General features: G+C 38.8%; 1 protein-coding gene across 1 annotated transcript in view; it reads left to right on the top strand.

The window, feature by feature from the left end:
* Nucleotides 1-5,705: 5,705 nt before the first annotated feature.
* pde2a (phosphodiesterase 2A) overlaps nt 5,706-19,718 on the top strand; it is a gene marked incomplete at both ends in the record, with an annotated part of 167,428 nt that continues 153,415 nt past the window's right edge. Inside the window, one exon of the mRNA XM_079246257.1 lies at nt 5,706-5,764. Within this exon, the coding sequence (XP_079102383.1) occupies nt 5,706-5,764 (59 nt within the window). The remainder of the gene's footprint in view (nt 5,765-19,718) is intronic.

Raw genomic sequence — 19,718 nt, 5'->3', positions numbered from 1 at the left:
ATTTTTAATGATAAATTCTCTTCCTTTGCTCTTATTGTTTCTCACTGTTACAAAGAATAAAACTTGGGTTAAATAGGGAAAGTTAAATGCATCACTTATCCACTTGATGATCTCTGCCTCCAAAAGCATCTGCAGTACTGTAAACAGCGAGGTCAGTGGTGCTGGATCCCTGCTGCAAAGCAGGTGATAAAACATTTTAAGTTCATCCGTTGATCAAAGTACACTAAACTTGAAATCATGTGTAACGATATTTTGTGAATCATTACCTCTAATTTACACAGACTGGATGACATCAAGTTTCTTGCACAACCGCATGCACTTACAGCATGCTCAGATTGATGGAATTAATTTAATTCTTTGTTTTACCCACAATTCACACCAACAATTACAGATCTCTTTCTAGTGTATAATGTTCAATTGCTCACTCATGTTAATATGGCATTTCCAGTGTGCAAACTGCTTTATAATAGTTTATTGATTTGTTTATTTTAGTGTGATGCACATGAATGTGCCCAGCCCTCACGGTCTTACAAGACACGATACAATATAAATCTATACAATTCAAAGATGGCAAAAAAAGAAGAAGGAAAAAAAGAAAATGTCCATGAAGTTGTATAACTTGATGGATTCATAAAGTTGTATAAAGGTGAATAGGTTGTATACAACACTCATTTTATTGAGGGTTGCTTCAGCTTTATGAAGGACAGAAGTCAAAGTGTACAAACTAAAGAGCTATGTACTTATGTAGGATGCAGCATTTTCTGTCTTCATGTCCATGCGTTTTCAATAAGTCTTGCTAAAACATAAAGCCCCTCCTTAAAAAAACCAACTCGACATATCATACTCACAGATCCAACATAAATCTGGTTTCTTCACCTTTTTCAAACAGAGATTCTTCAGTTTGTTATCAGCGGCCATTTGAACAAAAAGTGGTGTTCATCTTCAGCAACATCAAGATCACAGAAACCATGTATACACTGCTCTACCGGTATACCTTTTCCCTTATACCTGCCCACTTCAGTCGCTAGGGGCAAAGTATCAGATCTTTATTGTGCACCCAACGACCTCAGACCTCTCCCTAAGTACAGCGTTAGACATGATTCTGGATAATAATCTTTAATTTGGACATAGCTTTTAAGTTTAAGTTTTCCCCCAAATTGCCTGCCATTGTTTGACATGAAGATAAAGTACTTTTTGTCTTACAGTATCTCGTTCGGTACATTGTGAGTATTTAAATGTCATTCTGACAGTCTCAGGTTAACAATAAGTCCCTCCTGGACTACAGTGCACTGATATGATGCTTGTCAGAAAATAGAAAGAGAAGCTGTACGCTTTGTTTAGTTGCTTGAAGATTTTATTCTCCTCATTAGATCACATGTCCATGTGCCCTTTTCCCCTTCTTCAAAATATAAGCCTCACATTCAGCTGCTGCTTGTGATTTATTACTTGTTACCAACCTGACACTGTGCATGCAGAAGAAGTGAGAAAATATGTGAGAAATAAGGTGCTAGTGTGTTCTGTTGGGACAAGATGCAGCCAATTCCCTTGCAGCCTGCTACAAGTAGGCTGAATGTTTTGGTTTTTTTTTTTTTATTATTGTGCCAAAATTACACACAAACGCAGTCAAGGAGAACGAGCAGAGAATGTTTATGTGTTTGTCACGGCAGCAAAGTAAACAGAATTCAACAAGGTGATAAACCCAAAGAAAAACATCCAGGCAATTTTACAAAGTGTCTGATCTGAGCTATATGCAAGTGAAAAGTAGTAATTTTGTCACAAAATAAAAACAACAGCTAATGTCAGTAGACGCCCAAGCTGCATTTGACCAAGATGCTTCAGATTCCTCTTTTTGTCCTTATGCATTAATGTCTTATTAACAACCCCCCTGTTACTCCATATGTCTGCTGCAGGCTTTTGAGCTCACAGCGATGTCTCAACACTCTCTGTTACAGCCTGTTGTAAGCTAGCATTATCACTAATAGTATGGCTCAACAGAACTGTTTACCAATCAGGCCATGGGCAGAGAGAGGATCATAAATAATTCAGTGTAGTCGGCACTTTCAAATTCCGGGAAGTATCAAAGACTGGTGGATCAGGCTGGCTATAAATGTCAGTAAACACTCCAAGTTTTGAACAGGGGGGGTCTAATCAGGTTCTGATGTAATCAGCTTGAAGAGCTGACATCAGAGTAACACACTGGGTGACTCAATCAGCTCAAGCGTGACATGCTTTCTTTCCCCTGCACAGATTTGCTGGATCACAATAAGAGCATTTCTTTTCATGGTCACTAAACTTTTAAATTGATGTCAAGGGAATTTTTTTCTCTGGCTGTTTTCTTGACCTTTTCTGATTTAAGGACCTTGATTAGACCTTACAGTGGGACACTCAATACAAATGCTGAGTCCAGTAGTGATATTGATCCCACTGAGCTGTAAAGTTAAAGCGCATCTCACACTCGGTCTGGCCTTTTATTGCCTGATCAGAACGTGATACATCTCATTGCTTTGCACTTTCAACACATTTGATTTGGACTCACAAGGGATTAAATGGGCTCTAATTTTACTCTTACGTAACAAATAAATCAGTATTTAATGAGGGAGAGCCTGTTCGGGGTCACATTAATGGGTCGCTTCAGCTTTTGAAAGGGGTTTCATATGAACAGAGATGCTCACTCGCTTTGCTCATCATTGTCATCTTATTTACAGAAGCAGCTCTGTTCTTTGTGTTTGAGTACAAACTGGAACAACAGGAATTTCCTCTCTCATAAAAACAAGCTTCAGTGCATTTTATTGCAGAGCTGTGGTAACCATGCACTGCTCCTGCTTCTTATTGTTCTTCGTTGTGGTGGACAGCCTTTGATTGTTGTTGGAGCACGAAAAGGTCAAATTTCAGCTTTTTTCCAGTTGGACAAACCCAGCAGCTATTCAGAAACATTATTAGCATTGACCTCAGTAAGTTTGTGTTTGAGTGTAATGCAGAACGTACCAGCAAAAAACATAAAATATTTCTGTACTAAAAACTCAAAAAGCTACATCATAAATGTTCCTTCCAACTGGTGGTGTGTCCACTGAAGACATTTCTTTGGCCAGCCACCTAGTAAACAGTTTGAACAGGGGGCCTCAGGCACAAACACGCACAAATGCATGTTAAGACCCAGCTGAGGGTCATAGATGTGTATGCCAACACACCAGATGTGACCAAATGTGCACTTAGATTCATACAAAGTCAAAAATGACTTGCTGGTAATGGTCTCGGTCTCCATCATTCTGCAGCAGCCCTTTTCTTTTCCTGTTGGGTCTACATTTCTCTTCCACCTCACACCCTCTGTCACATCCTCTCATTCACTTGCTTTTGTTCTCTCTTTTCAATTGCCCTGAGATGCCAGTCTTAAAATTGGAAAGCTTCTCCGATACATCACATAGTCGCTTTATTTCTGAATCACTATCAAACTGGGAGCCACATGTCCCTGATAATGGGAAACAATATTGTCCTCAGATGTCTAGGAAAGGAGGTTTTTTTTTTTATTGCAATATGTTCGTCTGTTATTTTTAAAGACAATTTCCATCTACAACACAAAAATCATGAAGACGTAGTGGGATAGATTTGCACAGGCATTACAGTGCTGATTTTTGGATCTCCTCTGGTCTTCCTCTGTTACAGCAAGATAGTCTGGCTTAAGTCAGATTTTATCTGTTTAGACAGTGATATGGAGATCATCCATGCACCACAAATGGGAAATAAACAGTTTCTGTTGGGGTCTAAATGCAGCCAAAGAAGGTCTGCAACTAGAACACAGTGAGGTCATGTCCCCCTTTTTTTTGTTGTATTCTTATGTCTGTCAAGTTACATTCAAATGAATGAGGGTTGACATAGTCAAATCTAATTTGTTCAATCATGCTGCACCTTGATCTTTGCTTTTTGTGAAAGACCGCACTGATTCATATTGAATAATGGATCCACTGACATTTACAAGCATTAAAATTTCCATCGATGTCAGCACATTATAAATAATTCACAAAACAACTGATAAGGTCCATTTCCATACCCCCCACTTTATATTTTAGGAATGAGGAGACCTTTTAGGAACTTTCTGTGATAGTGTATCACAAATGTGCAAACTGAAGTGCAGCACTGTAGCGGCTGCAGTGTATTTACATTCATGTTACACAACATGTCTGAACATATTAAAATCACTAATGTGACTGATAAGATAAATATAGTAATAGTTATATTTTATCTGAGGTCAATAGTCCCACTTTTGTGCAGGTAGAGTAAGCAACATATCGTAAAGAGGCACCACAGAGGACGAACTAACAATGTTTCATTGATGTCTGTTCTTGCTGCAGTGACAGCTAGAACTGTTTGACTTATCAGAGAGTAGCTTTTCCTAATCTTGTTCTAGTGAAAGAGTTGGAAAAGTACCAGTGTGGAGACCAAAACTTCTAGAAATTTATTAGAGACTACATCAATGTAAAAACAGAACAAAACATAACATTGGCTGCTGGCAGCCCATAAAGAAAAAGAAGTTATGGAAACCCTGCATTCATTGAACAGGTGTTAGCGGTTATGGCTGATCAGACCTTTAATCGGGCGAGCGGTGAAGGGGACTCCTGAGGTCACTAAACTCATGAACTAATAATAATGCTAGAAATGACAATGATGAACCGAAACATGTGCAGCCAATCAAACAGAAATGACAAAGTGTTTTAATCTACCAGTTTGTATGCACACACACTAGAGTCCAGTGACTAGACTATGGTGGAGCGCCAATCAGAAAGGAAGCTGCTGGAAGCTTAATTATAATGTCAAATAATACTTTTCTTTTAAGTTGCCTTTAGCAAAAACAATCTTGCCTAAACCATTACCATGTAAAATAGCTTACATCTGAAAAGGACTAGAAGGTGGAGAAACACGTTCAACTTTCCTGTTTCACTTTACAGTGTGCATGTTGTGAATCCCTACTGGAAAGGCCATATATGGCAGAGTATATGTTGTGGACCTTGAGACCTACACTGCCCCGTGACAGACACTCTGGAGTGGTTTGAAATGAAAGCCTGTTGGCTTGAGCCGATAAGATCTCTGTCAGAAGGGGGAGAAGAATCAATTTCAGGTTTTGTCCTGTCACAGAGCTAGTCTGTATGAAATTCAGCGGGCACCAAGAAGGGCGCGAGGAGAAGTGTGAGGAGACACCGTGAAAGTTGAATATTCACTTCACAACTTTCATTACCACGGATGGATAAGTCGGTGCGCGTGGAGAAGCGGAAAATGGCTTAGGGAGGGAGGGAGGGAGGGGGACTGTTTTTCGGAGCACGCGGACCAGTGACGTGTATCAGCTTCCAGTTTGACTGACGCTTCTTTGACTGTTGGTGCGTCCATGTGAAGCTGAGCGTGAAAACACCGGGCGAGCTCTCTTTCTGCCTCTCTCAGTCTCTTTGCTCAGCTGTTATATCCTTGATCGCCACAGCTCGGATATCAGTTACCGGGTCCCGACCAATCCCCGCGCACTGTCAGAGCTGACTGGACGAGAGGCAGGCAGGCAGACTGAGGAGAAAGCGAGAGAAGCACACACCCAGCTATCTATCCATCCATAACCTTATCCTTTACCCCCTCCCGGCCCGACAGATCGACACCCCTTCCCTTTGCCCGCCAGGTTCCCCTGACTGCAGCTGTTTGGTTTAACAAGAAGGCGCGAGGCAGGATGCGCGATGGGACAAGCGTGCGGACACGCGCTCCTCTGCCGTAGCCAACCACCGTCCTCTGACATGTAAGTCCAAGCGTGTCTTCCAACTATGTATGCCGGCTCTAGTGCTCGCATCCTCAAGCTTTCTGCTACTTCTCCTGTAGCTGTAGAGGCACATGGCGTCTATACAGAGTATGTGTGTGTGTGTGTGTGTGTGTGTGTGTGTGTGTGTGTGTGTGTGAGTGTGTGTGTGTGAGTGAGTGTGTGTGTAGTAGTGTGAGTGTGACCTGCTGGGTGTCATTTCTCCCACTGACAGTGAAGACCCTGCACGTGAACTGTCAGTAAAATGACTAAAACGTTCTGTTGGTGATCTTGTCTGCCACACAGATAATTTAGTGATCTTATCGTATCTTTTTATCTTTACATGAGCGTCATAACACTTTAACAGGCTCCTCTTCCCCGAATATTCCTACAGGAGCATATCCATTTGCTGGAATATCACACCTGATTGAATTCTGTGAAAATCGTCATGTTAAAACGTATTTTAAGCAAACCACATGATCCTGAACAAATACTAAGCTCGTCAATATAGAACAGCCTATTTCAAATGCAGCACCCTTATTAAATGGTCCATAAGCTATCAGTGTTTTTAGGAGTCATATAGTAATCTTTTATGAATGAACACGTAAGTTTTTAAATGAGCTAATTTGATGTGTTTTACCTGAAAAGGAGTTGCCAAGGTAAGCATTTATTGTTCATTTAGTACTAACATGTGGCATACACTGGATACTAATTATGTTTTTTTTATCACCAAAAAGGCAAGTTTCTTTCAATGAAAAGCCTGTCTATATTCCCTAAGTTTTGAGATTTTTTTACTCTCTAGATATATTATTATAGATTCAAAGCATGGTTTATCCCTGAATTTCCATGTGGATCCTGAGGCTGTTTTTCTATGTTCAGACGGATAGCAAATATGTGCTGTGGATCAAAGGAGGCTGTCATGATCATTATAATAATTGGCTTCTTTATTAGATCTAACAAAAGCAGCTTAGTGTTACATCCCAACTTAGCATGTTTGTTATGTCTTGAGGACATGTCAAAGAGACATTCATTAAACTCTGCTGTATTCACTGAGACGGTGTTACGGTAGTTATAGACAGCACGTCACAGTTTTATTGTATTCCATGGTGTAGGTTGTGCTTGTCTCCTATGTTTTGGTCATTATTCTTCAGAGGGGTGTGTCTCGGGGGGCAAAAAGCAGGAATCTCTAAATGTCAGGGTCATGCTCAGTAATAAAAGTCTAAATGTTAGTTAATATGTACAGCACTCCTGAGATTGATCTCAAATTTAAGTGCTGCTTCTGCTGCTGATGGAGCGGAATGATTGTGATCAAGCCTAATGCTGATCCAATAACATGTACTTTACATGAGAGCTTCCCTTAGGAATTACTCACTGAATTTTTATAAAGCCTGGAGTTATCCCTCCTCTCTTAACCCTGCATGGCATCATTTTTGGATAATAAGATTGTAATGGAATTATACTCAGATTATGCAAAAAGTAGCAACATATGTATGTCAAGTTTTAACATCTTTTTGTCTCAAAGTGGAGTTTGATTTTAATTCTATACTATTCAATAGAGGAATTCATGGGAATCATGGGAATGGACTTTATTCATCTGCCCACAGAGAAAAATAAGCTTCTTACACTGAACATTTGTTGGCCAGTTCCTGAAGAAAATAACTAGAACTGTGAGAGAATAATGAATCTGCCACATAGGTGTCAGCCATCTCTGAAATACAATTAGATCCAGGAGCTGGGCTCACCTGCTTCCTTTAGGCAGGAGCCACTTTGACTTGAGACAGCACCAGTGATCAGTGAAGGTCATGAAATAAAGTGTGATGCTTGTACAAAATACATAAGGGCAGATGCCTGCCATGCACCCAACAGCCAGACAGACCTGGGCTGGAGAAAAAATGGTAAGAGGAACACCCGAAAGCTTTTACTGACTTCTGGAGGTATCTGGATTATTATATCGAGAATAAGTTATTCATCATCAACAATATTCAAAGGATGTTTACATCAATTACTCACATGCACCGTCTCTCAGCTTATAGCCTCTTGTAGGCCAAAACCAGAAAAAAGAGGAGGAAAAGTCCTTTTTTTTTTCAATCTGAAGCTTTTGTTTGGCCCATTATAAATGTAAAATTAATAAATAAAATATTTTTCTATTAACTGTTTAATTCTGTGTGAAATATCAAAATTATTTGAGTGCATTATTGTATCCACAAGGGGGCAAAGACAATTATCAGGTGTATAAGCCCAGTTTTTACATAAGGTCATGCAAAAGGTCTGAAAAAATGTATACAGTATATCAACTATGATAGATATGGCATTAAATGGTTAATGTCTGACAGCATGAGGTGTAGTTGTGTTCTTGTTTGTGTTTTTTAAATGCCTTATAAGGCAACCCTGTTGATATTCACTGCTATCACTGTGCATCATTTTAACATCCACCTCATCACTCCCCCTCCCCCAGTCTGTGTATTTGCGTGTTAGTGGGTGTGCACGTGAGTGATTTTTCAGCTTGAAAAATATTGCAATTCATTGGACTGATGCCAGGAAGTGAGATTCCCCAGCCTCCTGCTGAGCACATAGACACACAGTCACACAGAAATGCACACAAGTACTTTGCAGCAGGAGAGTTGTAACCCGACCCCTGATTAGTGAGTGTGTGTGTGTACATGTGAAAGATAGAGGAGGAGAGAGACAGACAGAAGGAAAGACAGAAAAAGAGGGAAGATGCTGATGGTGCACTGTATTATCATCAGTAATGGGCTCATCAATACTAAAATATTCAGAGAAAGAGAGAGAAAATACATAGAGGGAAGAGGCAGATATACTGAAGGTAAAAAGAAAGCATGGAGAATCTGTTGTGTTGCATTTGCATGCTTTTAGCCATAGTATGCACCTTTTAAAATGTGTGTGCTTCAGCAAAATATTTGGCTTATAATCGTTTAATTCACAGATTTATCCATATTTTGAGTACAAAAGTTTCACTACAATGCTCTGTTTGAAATATGTTATTCAGTAAAATGAAACTGTTGATACAAATCTGGAGCCCTGCTTTCCATAGTTGATTACATTATAAAATATATTAATGAAATTATTACCTACTATGATTGACTAGTGACCTATCCAGGGGGCCTCTCACCTCTGAGCCTAGACCTCTGAGTGCTGGAATCAGCTCTAAGCTGCAAAGACAATGAATGAATGAAAATATTACCCATTCTGCATCAAAGCGAACATATTAGAATAGTTGAGTCCGAAAAACTGTGCATATGCCAAGCAAAACGTTCTTCCTGTCACTCAAAGTCTGAAGCTTATTAAGTTCTTTTGAAAATTTGAACCGGATCGATACCTGGTTGCTCTTATTGTCTGTGTGAATATGAGCTGACTTGCAAAGCTTAGTTGGCATGAAACCCTCACAGCTGAATCATTGAGACAGAAGATGAGCAACCATGAAGAAAAATCTCTGTAATAAAAAATCCAAAAGTCAAGCGTGCGCCAAAACAGACTCAACAATAACTCACAAGCAGATTTGTGGCAGCAAACATCCAATAGAACCCGCTTAGATTATTTGCTTTATTCTCACCAGTGTATCAATGGCATGGTCATGTAGTTTTAGTTGATAATTGTTTTATGAGTATTATACTCTTATTTGGAATGGTGTCATCCTGAAACAGCTTAGTTACACAGATACACTGCAAGAAAATGTTGTCAGCCTAAAGGTTGGATTTCTATTTGTTGTTGTAAAGTGAATCTTAAATAATTTTTGTAAAGTTTAATTTTCATTTAAAATTTATATTTATTTATTTTGTAAGAATTACTCCCATCTGGCAGTTAGCTAATTTGATGTAAACAACCGAGTAATGCTCTTTGGTGCCTTGTTGTTTAAGCACGCTATTACTCCTGTCGAAGTTGCGGATAATCACATATGTGAAAATGTCAACATCTTGCACAAGTTGGAGTTTTGCACCTCATCAGGTGAGGTAAAGAACAATATACATATGTTGTTATTGTCATTATAAGTTACATGCACGCCATCCATGTATTTGGTACCAAGCTACTGCTAAAATTGTGTGACTAGAGGGTGTACGTAAACCCCCACTCCCCTTGACACATCAGCTGCAATAAATTATGAAACATGAGGAAAAACTAAAAAAATACGGTTGAAAGAAGTGAATGGTCGTATGACTTATGTGAAGAGTGAAAACTGTTGCCTTTTTTAGCTAATTAGCCGTCTGCTGTTTTATATAGCAAGTAACAGTAAAGTATTGGACTCAAATGAGAGGATAAAGTAATTGCTTGACTAATTGGCCTGTTTCTAAAATAGCACTAAAATGACTTCATTGTTAGATTTGTCTCCATCTTTAAAACTCTACACTCTACACTCTCCCAGTTACATTTTTTTCTTCTCGGCTATTTTCTCCTCCCTCTTATAAGGGCAAAGAGTATGGGGAGTCCTCCATTTCAAAAGAATACAACAAGTTGAAATGTCAGTGGTCATCTATCCTTGTTTTTCCTCCTCCCCTGACGACACACTGGAATTCACAGCTAAAACATGTAAGGCTACTAAGGTTGTCTCCTTTTGGCTGCCGTATTTACAGATGGCGATGCAACATGGCAGTCTTCTATTGGGTGTGTCACCACCTATGTATTTTTAAACAACAAATTTTAAACTCCAAAAACGGTTTCATTTAGATGTTACTGTGATTAGACTTTGGTAAAATACGTCTTTCTAAAACGATACTTGATTTTTTGCGAATAAAAAGACAAATGATAACACACTGTACTTTTAAAGAAACATTACGTGACTTTCTGACTTTAAAACTTCCCAGACTTGTTTGATGACACAGGGACATCTATCATGTGCATTTCTAGAGCTGCTTCTACCCAGCATCGTCCTAAGGCTGAGAAGCTGCACTATACAAATTTTATATTCGGGATGTGACGTTATGTTGCAGCACAGTTTTGCTTCACCATATAATAAGAATGGTTGTTTTGAACATGCAATGTGGCGGATTCAGAAAATGAATGCAAGAAGATTAAAAGTGGGAAAGGGACAATACTAGAGTCATTGTAAGATTGTGTTTTGCTGGCTGGAGAGAGCTAACAGGTCAGGCAGGATGGAAGATGGATGCTGAATTAGCCGTCGATAGTGGGTACGTGACTGGGAAAATGACAAAAGTTTTGCAGTATGACTTGAAAGAGCAAAATCAACATAAAACACTTTCTTGATACATTTCACAGTTAAAAGCACGCAGAAAGAAACAACAAATAATACTGAAACAGTAATAGTTAAACAATCAAAACATCTCAGCTTCTCCCCTCAGAGCCTCATCATAAAGGTAGGCTTTGAGGCCTGTTTTAAACCCACTGAGTGTGTCTGCCCCCCACACCCAAGCTGAAAGATGGTTCCGTAAGAGGGGAGCCTGATGGCAGTAGGATTTACCACCCATTTTGCTTCTGAAGACTTTTGGAAACATCAGTGAGCTTTCACTCTGGGAGCACAGTGTTCTGGAGGGGCAGTGAGGTACAATGAGCTCTTTAAGATACAATGGTGCCTGACGATGAAGGGCTTTTTTAGGTTAGAAGGAGAGTTGTAAACTTTAATCTGACATTTACAGGAAGCAAGTAGCCATAGGTGATATATTGCACTGTAGTATTATTACTATCCAAATCTTTATCCATTCAATTCAATTCAATTCAATTCAATTCAATTCAATTCAATTCAATTCAATTCAATTCAGTTCAATTCAATTCAATTCAATTCACTTCAATTCAATTCAATTCAATTCAACTTTATTTATTCTTTATTTATTCTATTATTGATATAGCGTCAAATTACAGCAATGCCATCTCAAGATGCTTTACAGACAGAGAAAAAAAAACATAATGAAAGCCAATTCATAATAGCCTACATAAGGAAACCAACAGATTGAGTTGATTGAGTTGGAGGATCCAACCATTTTGCCGTGTCTCTTATCCTGTGTATGGTAGCTGAACTCAATCCCAACCCACATTAGAGAAGTGGGAGATGTAGGGGGCACCCCGGACAGGATTGACACATTTATGAACAAATTACTCTGTGACCACTTTATATGGTTTTAAAACATTTGTTTACATTCATTCACTGCACTGGTGAAGATGGTTTTCAAAAAACTAATTACTGAAGAGTGAAAATGGAGGGCTATGACATAAATGAAGGGAGGAAAACAACAAACAACCTAAATGTTAGCTTCCACAGAGACTGTCACCTGAGTAACCATTTGGTTTTATTTGTTTTATTTTTGAACTAAACTAGTTTATTGATTCTGTATTAGACTGATTCATCTCAATGCGCCCTACCAGGGCCAGAAAAAGCCACTGGATCCTACTGTATGTCTCCGCTAGGAAATAGGAGATGGACGTGTCAGTTTAGTTACATGCTATTTCACAGTGATGTTACACAGTGAAATCTGTGTAATTAGATGAAATACAACTGTCTGTCAGTTGAATAGAAAGCCATTTCATACAGTCTTAGACTATATAAATCTCTGGTTGTCAAGCATTCACTATGATTCTTTTCTCCTCTTTTTTTTAATAGATGCTGACAGAACATAGTCATGGTTAGTTATTGTAGAATGAAAAGGACCAAACTGAAACAAGAAAAGCAGATGATTTGATTAGGAATCATTGATCATATTGATCTTTGGTGTATGTTCAATCTATGGTCATTTCTTTTTTTTTTTACACGAAATGCTGTTATTTTTCCAGCCAGTATCCCCTCACTGAACACTGGACAAAGCTGGCACAGGCTTGGTGTCTTTCCTATTAAACAAACAGCAAAAAATCCCCAAAAAACATGTCATGAGTAGTAGGTTTGTGCTTTTCAACAAAAGTGAAAATGCCATCCACATCTGTGTTGTTGGTTCCACACAAGAATAGAAATCATGGCCAGCTGCTCTCTTGTGATCACTGACTTTGACACCTTATTAGGAGGCGTTATTTAAAGGCACAAGCTAGAATTAGATGGGGTTTGAGGTGAAATTTGTTGTTAAGATTAATGCAAAAATGGTCCTGTTAAGAAAACTCAAGAGGAAGAGCGCAAGTGAAAATGATGATACTGTTAGAATACAGCCAGAAAATGGATTTAAGTAAGCATTGTCATCAAAGGTGTGTGTGTTTGTGTGTGTGTGTGTGTGAGCGTGAAAGTGTCACAGTGAAATGAGTCTGACAGCTCCCATGGTTCCTGGCTTTGGCTCCAGCAGCTCTTGTCAGCCTTCTTATCTCTACGGATTGTTGCCACAGACAGGTGTTTCTCTGTGTGTGTGCGTGTGTGGATGTGTGTGTTTACATTTGTGCATGCAAACATGTTAGAAATGTATAATTTATGGGTACTGCTGGGTCACTTGGCAGTAATAAGATAGGCAAACAGCTATGTGTGTGTGTGTTTGTGTGGTTTTTTTTCCCCCCAAAATTGTAATGTGAATGTTTTCCTTTTGACAAATAAGGTGGAAAGTGAGGCAGCTGTGTTTGCGACATGGAGCTTTGGTCTAATTAGAAACAGTATCATGTCTCCTCTGTGTGTGGCAACAGGCAGTGGAGGTGTGCAGATGTAGTCTTTGAAAAGTTTGTGTTGTGCAACACCACGGTGCGTGAAAGCATGTTTAAGTGTGAAGAATTGCGTACTTGCATCTTGTGCATTGCAGACCTTCATGGATTATGAATTACATTATGACATTTTCTAGAGATACTTTCTCACATTTATCATGTTTAAGTTATACAGTTTAAAGCGTAAAAATGATCCAGCATATGGTCTCATAAATCTTTTACACATGCAAGGTAGTTGTTAGAATTAATCCTCTGGTGAAAAGAGTGTGTGGGATGAATGTGACAATTTGAAGCTACAGCTGAGAAGGAGAGTAAGCTTTAAATGACAGAAAATGACTTCTGTAAATAATACATGAACCTCAAATTCACAGACACAAAAATCCCATTCGCAAAGCCCAGTTTTTTGCAGATAACAGGACTGAAAAGGCACTGTGGTTAAACTTATAACTCTGTTCAGCTGAGCTAATTTAGTTTTGTTGTCATTTGCAGTGCACGCCAGCACGTTTGCCATTGTAGGTGTTAGAATCCATTCCGCTGTTTTTGCTGCAGATATTAAACATATCTGTCATGCATTGCTTTTGTAAACTTGTTCATGTTGCTTTAGCAGATGTTTTTGCAGTTTCTTTTTTAAAATTTTAAAGATCTTTTTTAGGTTTTACTAATTTAGATATGCATATTTTCCTTTGATTAACCTTTTGCTGCTGTGTCTTTAGCTGTTTGCTGGAGCTCTAACTTACATTGATTGTATGACAGTGGCTGTCATTGATGCAGTTATTGTTGCCGTTGTCGTGTTCGGTCTGTACAGTAGAGCTGCAGATTGAGCTTGTGTTATGCTCCACCACTTCATGACCTGGCTTTAGGGCTCTTTTTTAAAAAAAAATTATTGATCAGCTCTATTGATCAGCCCACACAGAGATAACGCTACAAGTGCTACAGTTTGGGGATTCATAGTCTTGTTATAGCTTGCAGTGTTGAATTATATTTTTAATCAACTTCATGCAAAAACAAGCACACTATAACAATGCATCTTAATTTGCACACAAGTTGTAATGATTTGCATGTAAAATGTGATTGTATTATCAGCTGATTGCAGTCCTTTCTAGCATTTTGCATATATTCACAAGCGCCAACTTTTTTTTTTTTTTGAAGCGGATTGACTTATGGAAACAGCTTATTGATTGTGTATCTGTCCTTGTCACGCTATCTTCATACTGCACAGCCCCTGTTGCTAACCAAGCAGCACTGGGTACCATGTCTGTGTTCGCTTAATTTTCTGTTATCTTGATAAAATTGTCTGGGTTAATAAATGCATCAACATTTTCAATGTCATCGTTGTACATTTTCTCACTTCATGTGGTAACTTTGCCAATGTAAACTTTTGAAACCCCTGCTGGCAGATAAACAAAGATGGGAAGAGGTGTGTTGGAGTCAGGAAAAAGCTACTCAGCTGCTTTGAAAGATTAAGGCTTCATGCAAGAAGTTGCTCCGCTGTTTGGCAACAAATGGGGTCACAGTTCACTTCTTCATTTTAAGTGTGTTTTGGTATCTTATAGTGTTTCTATCCTTTAACCCTTTAAATTTTCACTGTTTACATACATTAGTGTATATACAGATGTTTTTACAGAGCCTTTGAGTTTCATCAAAAAGATTTTTGGCAAGCGTGTGACAAGTGGGACAAGGCTGCCGTCATAGTTATTCTTCTTTCCTTTCATCTTGAAGACAAGGTTGCGCCTTGATTTACTGACAGCTGAATGCTTAGATCCCAACAAATTTAATAAAAAAAAAGTGTGATACTTTTGCATGTGTCACATGTTCCATTGCTTGCATGACTTGTGTTCTCTGTCTCGGCCCTGTGATGGACTGACAACTTGTCCAAGGTGTACCATGCCTCATGTCTGCTAATTGTTGGGATAGACTTCAGCGACCTGCTGGGAGACCACTGAGACAACAGAAGTTCAGCTAAACATTAACAACAGGACCAGAAACACTGTTTATGAGCCTGTAACCATAAGCAATCCACACTTAACCATAAACCTCTGTTAGATTTTAAAAAATGGAGTTGCACATCTGAGGATTCAAACTGGTTTATTTGACCAAAGAGAAATATAAAGTAATAAAAATGGAAATAATGACCTTCTTAGATTGGAAATAATAAATATTTTTACTGATTAGACTCACGAAGAAAAGATGAAAGTCAACAATCCACCAGTCTCAGAGGTGCCCTTGATTCGTGCAAGAATCTAAGATTGTCTGAGAAGTGAAATGTTTTTAATCTGTGCAGCTGTAGTTATGTAAGAATACACAAAGAACAGTATCAGCCGGTCTCTGTTGGCTTTGCAGATATTGGAGGGATAATGATCTGTGTTTTCCGACTTAAAGATTCTTGTCGTTATTCAACACTGGTATGAAAACCGACTTTCTAAGTAAAAGCCCAGTTTTCTCAAGATAAAACAAATTCAACAATTTATCAGCAGATATGTCCAAACATGCAATAAATGAGCAGATAAAACTGATCAATTCTGAATAGAAATAAAGTCCAAAATGTAGAAAACAGCAACTTCAGTAGATCATATGAGCTGACAGACTTCTAAGCCAGGGACCTAAATGTGAAAACACTAAATGTTTGTAGACCAAAAGAAGCAGACTTTTACCCCCTTATTTAATGTAAGACAGTCCTCTTAGTGAATTTAAAATGAAAGCAAAGACATTATGTAAACTCTTAAGCAGCTATCTATATCACAATATCACAAAGTGCTCCTGTGTTCACTCACTTTCAAAACAGTTTACAAGCAGGCAAACACGAATAGTAAGTGTTAGCTGTAAATTGCAGAGTAAAGTGGAATAAATCAGGTTGTAAATTAGGCTGTGTAAGAAGGCTGAAGACATTAACTTTAGACACAGGGTTAATGGTGTATTTTAGCTTTCCTTCTCAAGTTTTATTTGGCTTTCAAAGTATATTTTTACAATCCTATTCGACATTCATTATGTCTGCAGCCGCACAGTGTGCAACTTCTCCTATAGCTGTTATACATGTGTATATACTATATACATTATATATATATATATATATATATATATATATATATATATATATATATATATATATATATATATATATAAAATACAGTATGTATATACACACACTGCTTAAAAAAATAAAGGGAACACTAAAGTAACACTTTGAAGATCTGAATGAATGAAATGTTTTTATTAGATACTTTGTTCTTTCCATAGTTGAATGTGGTGACAACAAAATCACACAAAAATGATCAATGAAAATCAATGTATCAACCTATGGAGGTCTGAATTTGGAGTTATACTTGAAATTAAAGTGGAAAAACACACTACAGGCTGATCCAACTTTGATGTAATGTCCTTTAAACACGTCAAAATGAGGTTCAGTAGTGTATGTGGCCTCCACGTGTCTGTATGACCTCCCTACAATGCCTGGGCATCCTCCTGATGAGGCGGCAGATGTTCTCCTGTGGGATATCCTCCCAGACCTGGACTAAAGCATCCTCCAACTCCTGGACAGTCTGTGGTGCAACTTGGCGTTGGTGGATGGAGCGAGACATGATGTCCCAGATGTGCTCAACTGGATTCAGGTCTGGGGAACGGGCGGGCCAGTCCATAACATCAATGTCTTCATGTTGCAGGAACTGCTGACACACTCCAGCCACATGAGGTCTAGCATTGTCTTGCATTAGGAGGAACTCAAGGCCAACCGCACCAGCATATGGTCCCACAAGGGGTCTGAAGATCTCATCTCGGTACCTAATGGCAGTCAGGCTACCACTGGCGAGCACATGGAGGGCTGTGCATCCCTCCAAAGAAATGCCACCCCACACCATTACTGACTCATTGCCAAACCGGTCATGCTGGAGGATGTTGCAGGCAGCAGAATGTTCTCCACGGCGTCTCCAGACTATGTCACATCTGTCACGTGTGCTCAGTGTGAACATGCTTTCATCTGTGAAGAGCACAGGGCGCCAGTAGCCAATCTTGGTGTTCTCTGGCAAATGCCAGGGCCGTACTGCCCTCCTAAGAAATGCCACCCCACACCATTACTGACCCACTGCCAAACCGGTCGTGCTGGAGGATGTTGCCAGTTGCCTATAATTTCCACCTGTTGTCTATTCCATTTGCACAACAGCATGTGGAATTGATTGTCAATCCGTGTTGCTTCCTAAGTGGAAAATTTGATTTCATAGAAGTGTGGTTGACTTGGAGTTACATTGTGTTGTTTAAGTGTTCCCTTTATTTTTTGGGCATCGTAAATACAGGTCTATCTCAGAAAATTAGAATATTATGAAAAAGTTCAATTTTTTTGTCACTCATTTCAGAATGTGAAACCTTTATATTTTAACCTATATATTTTTTCAATCCTTGAAATGTTGATAATTGTGGCTTATAGATAATGAAAACCCAAAATGCAGTGTCAGAAAATTGGAATATTGTGAAAAACCTAAATCTTAGAAAGTCATGGTGTCACACCCTGATCAACTAGTTATCTCAAAATACCTGCAAAGGTTTCCTAAACCTTTAAATGGTCTCTCAGTCTGGGTCAGATGGCTACACAATCATGGGGAAAACTGCTGACTTGACAGATGTCCAGAAGATGATCAATGACCCTCCACAAGGAGGAAAAGCTATAAAAAGTCCTTTTGAAAGCAGTTGATTGTTCACAGAGTGCTGTATCCAAGCATTTTAATGGAAAGTTGAGTGGAAGGAAAAGGTGCACCAGCAAAAGGCATAACCGCAGCCTTGAAAGCATTGTCAAGCAACATCCATTCAAGAATTTGAAAGAAGTGGCAGAACTTGGCACCTGCCTACACTGCCAAAGGTACCAAAAGCTGCTTCAATGACCACGGTGTTACTGTGCTTGATTGGCCAACAAACTTACCTGAATCGAACCCCATAGAGAATCTGTGGGGTATTGTCAAGAGGAAGATGAGAGACACCAGACCCAACTATGTAGATGACCTGAAGGCTGCTATCAAAGCAAACTTTGGCGTCCATTACACCTGAGCAGTACCACACCCTGATCGCTTCCATTGCCACGCTGCACTGATGCAGTAATTCATGGAAAAAGAAGGCGCAACCAAGTACGGAGTGCATGGAAATGAACATAGTTTTCAGAAGCGTGACATTTCTGTTTAAAATGTCATTTTTTTCATTGATCATATGTAATATTCTAATTTTCTGAGACACAGCATTTTGGGTTTTCATTATCTATAAGCCACAGTCATCAACATTTCAAGAAATAAATGTTTGAAATGTTTCACTCTATGTGTAATGAATCTATATAATATATGGGTTTTACATTCTGAAATGAGTGACAAAAAATGTTGAACTTTTTCTTAATATTCTAATTTTCTGAGATGTGGTGGCGCCTCGCTGTGGTCAAGGTTTAACTGGCTCCTGGTGTGGATCCCCAAGATATTTTTTCCTCACAGCAGCATCAAGCCAGGTGCTTGTTTTTTTCATATTATTTTTTTTATTGAAATTCAAATAAGAGACAGAAATTCAGTGCTAGGGTTCATGTTGGTGTAGAATAGCCAGGGGAAGGAGGGAGAGATGAGGTGGTAGGAAAGGCACATGATCTTTGTGTTAATGTGTGCACATGGTTGTAACTATGTGAAAAAGGCACAAGATCCAGATTTGTATTTTTAAACTGCTATTTTGTAAGTGACAAGTAGGAGGGTCCTGCAGTGTTTTTGAACTTGGACAGGTCAAAAAGACAACATTTGCATATGGGAAATCAAACTACAAATCTGTGTCCATAATTATCTTTAAAGAATCAAGATCAAGAAGGCTGATTCTGTGCTGGGAACTAATCTGGAGCCAGTGAAGCCGATTGACTAAAAAAAAAAAATTTCTGCATACGCTGTTGAACATGGCTGACATCTCTAACCTGCTCTCCAAAAGACAGTGAGGACACAACAGTGTGTTCAGTCAGAGGCTTCTTCAAGTAGCTGCAACACAGAAAGGAGACAGCCATTGCCCTTAGAACAATCTTGGCAATTACATCTGAAAATACTAAATAAAAAATAGATAAAAAAAACAAAAAAACAATGAAAGAACCAACCAAAGCTTCATAGTTTCCCATTTGGAGGTTAACCTCCTAAATGCCAAAACTGCAGAAAGTAGCAGGTCATGTCTCTGGAAAAATCTTAAATTTCTTACTACTTTCCACTAGTGATGGATATGCTCACCGACTGTCAACAGTTGCAGACGTTCATCAACAATCTGCCAAGTTTGAATACAGGAGGAAATGCTGATGTAAATTAGGGCTGGAAGTCATTCAGAATATGTAATTTAGATTAATTGTATTAGAGTTTTAAGTTAATTCACAATTAATCATATATTAATCACAGTTTTTTTT

Source organism: Telmatherina bonti, assembly GCF_933228915.1.
Source record: "Telmatherina bonti genome assembly, chromosome: 9".
Classification (NCBI taxonomy): domain Eukaryota; kingdom Metazoa; phylum Chordata; class Actinopteri; order Atheriniformes; family Telmatherinidae; genus Telmatherina; species Telmatherina bonti.
This window is presented reverse-complemented; position numbering and strand designations above follow the sequence as displayed.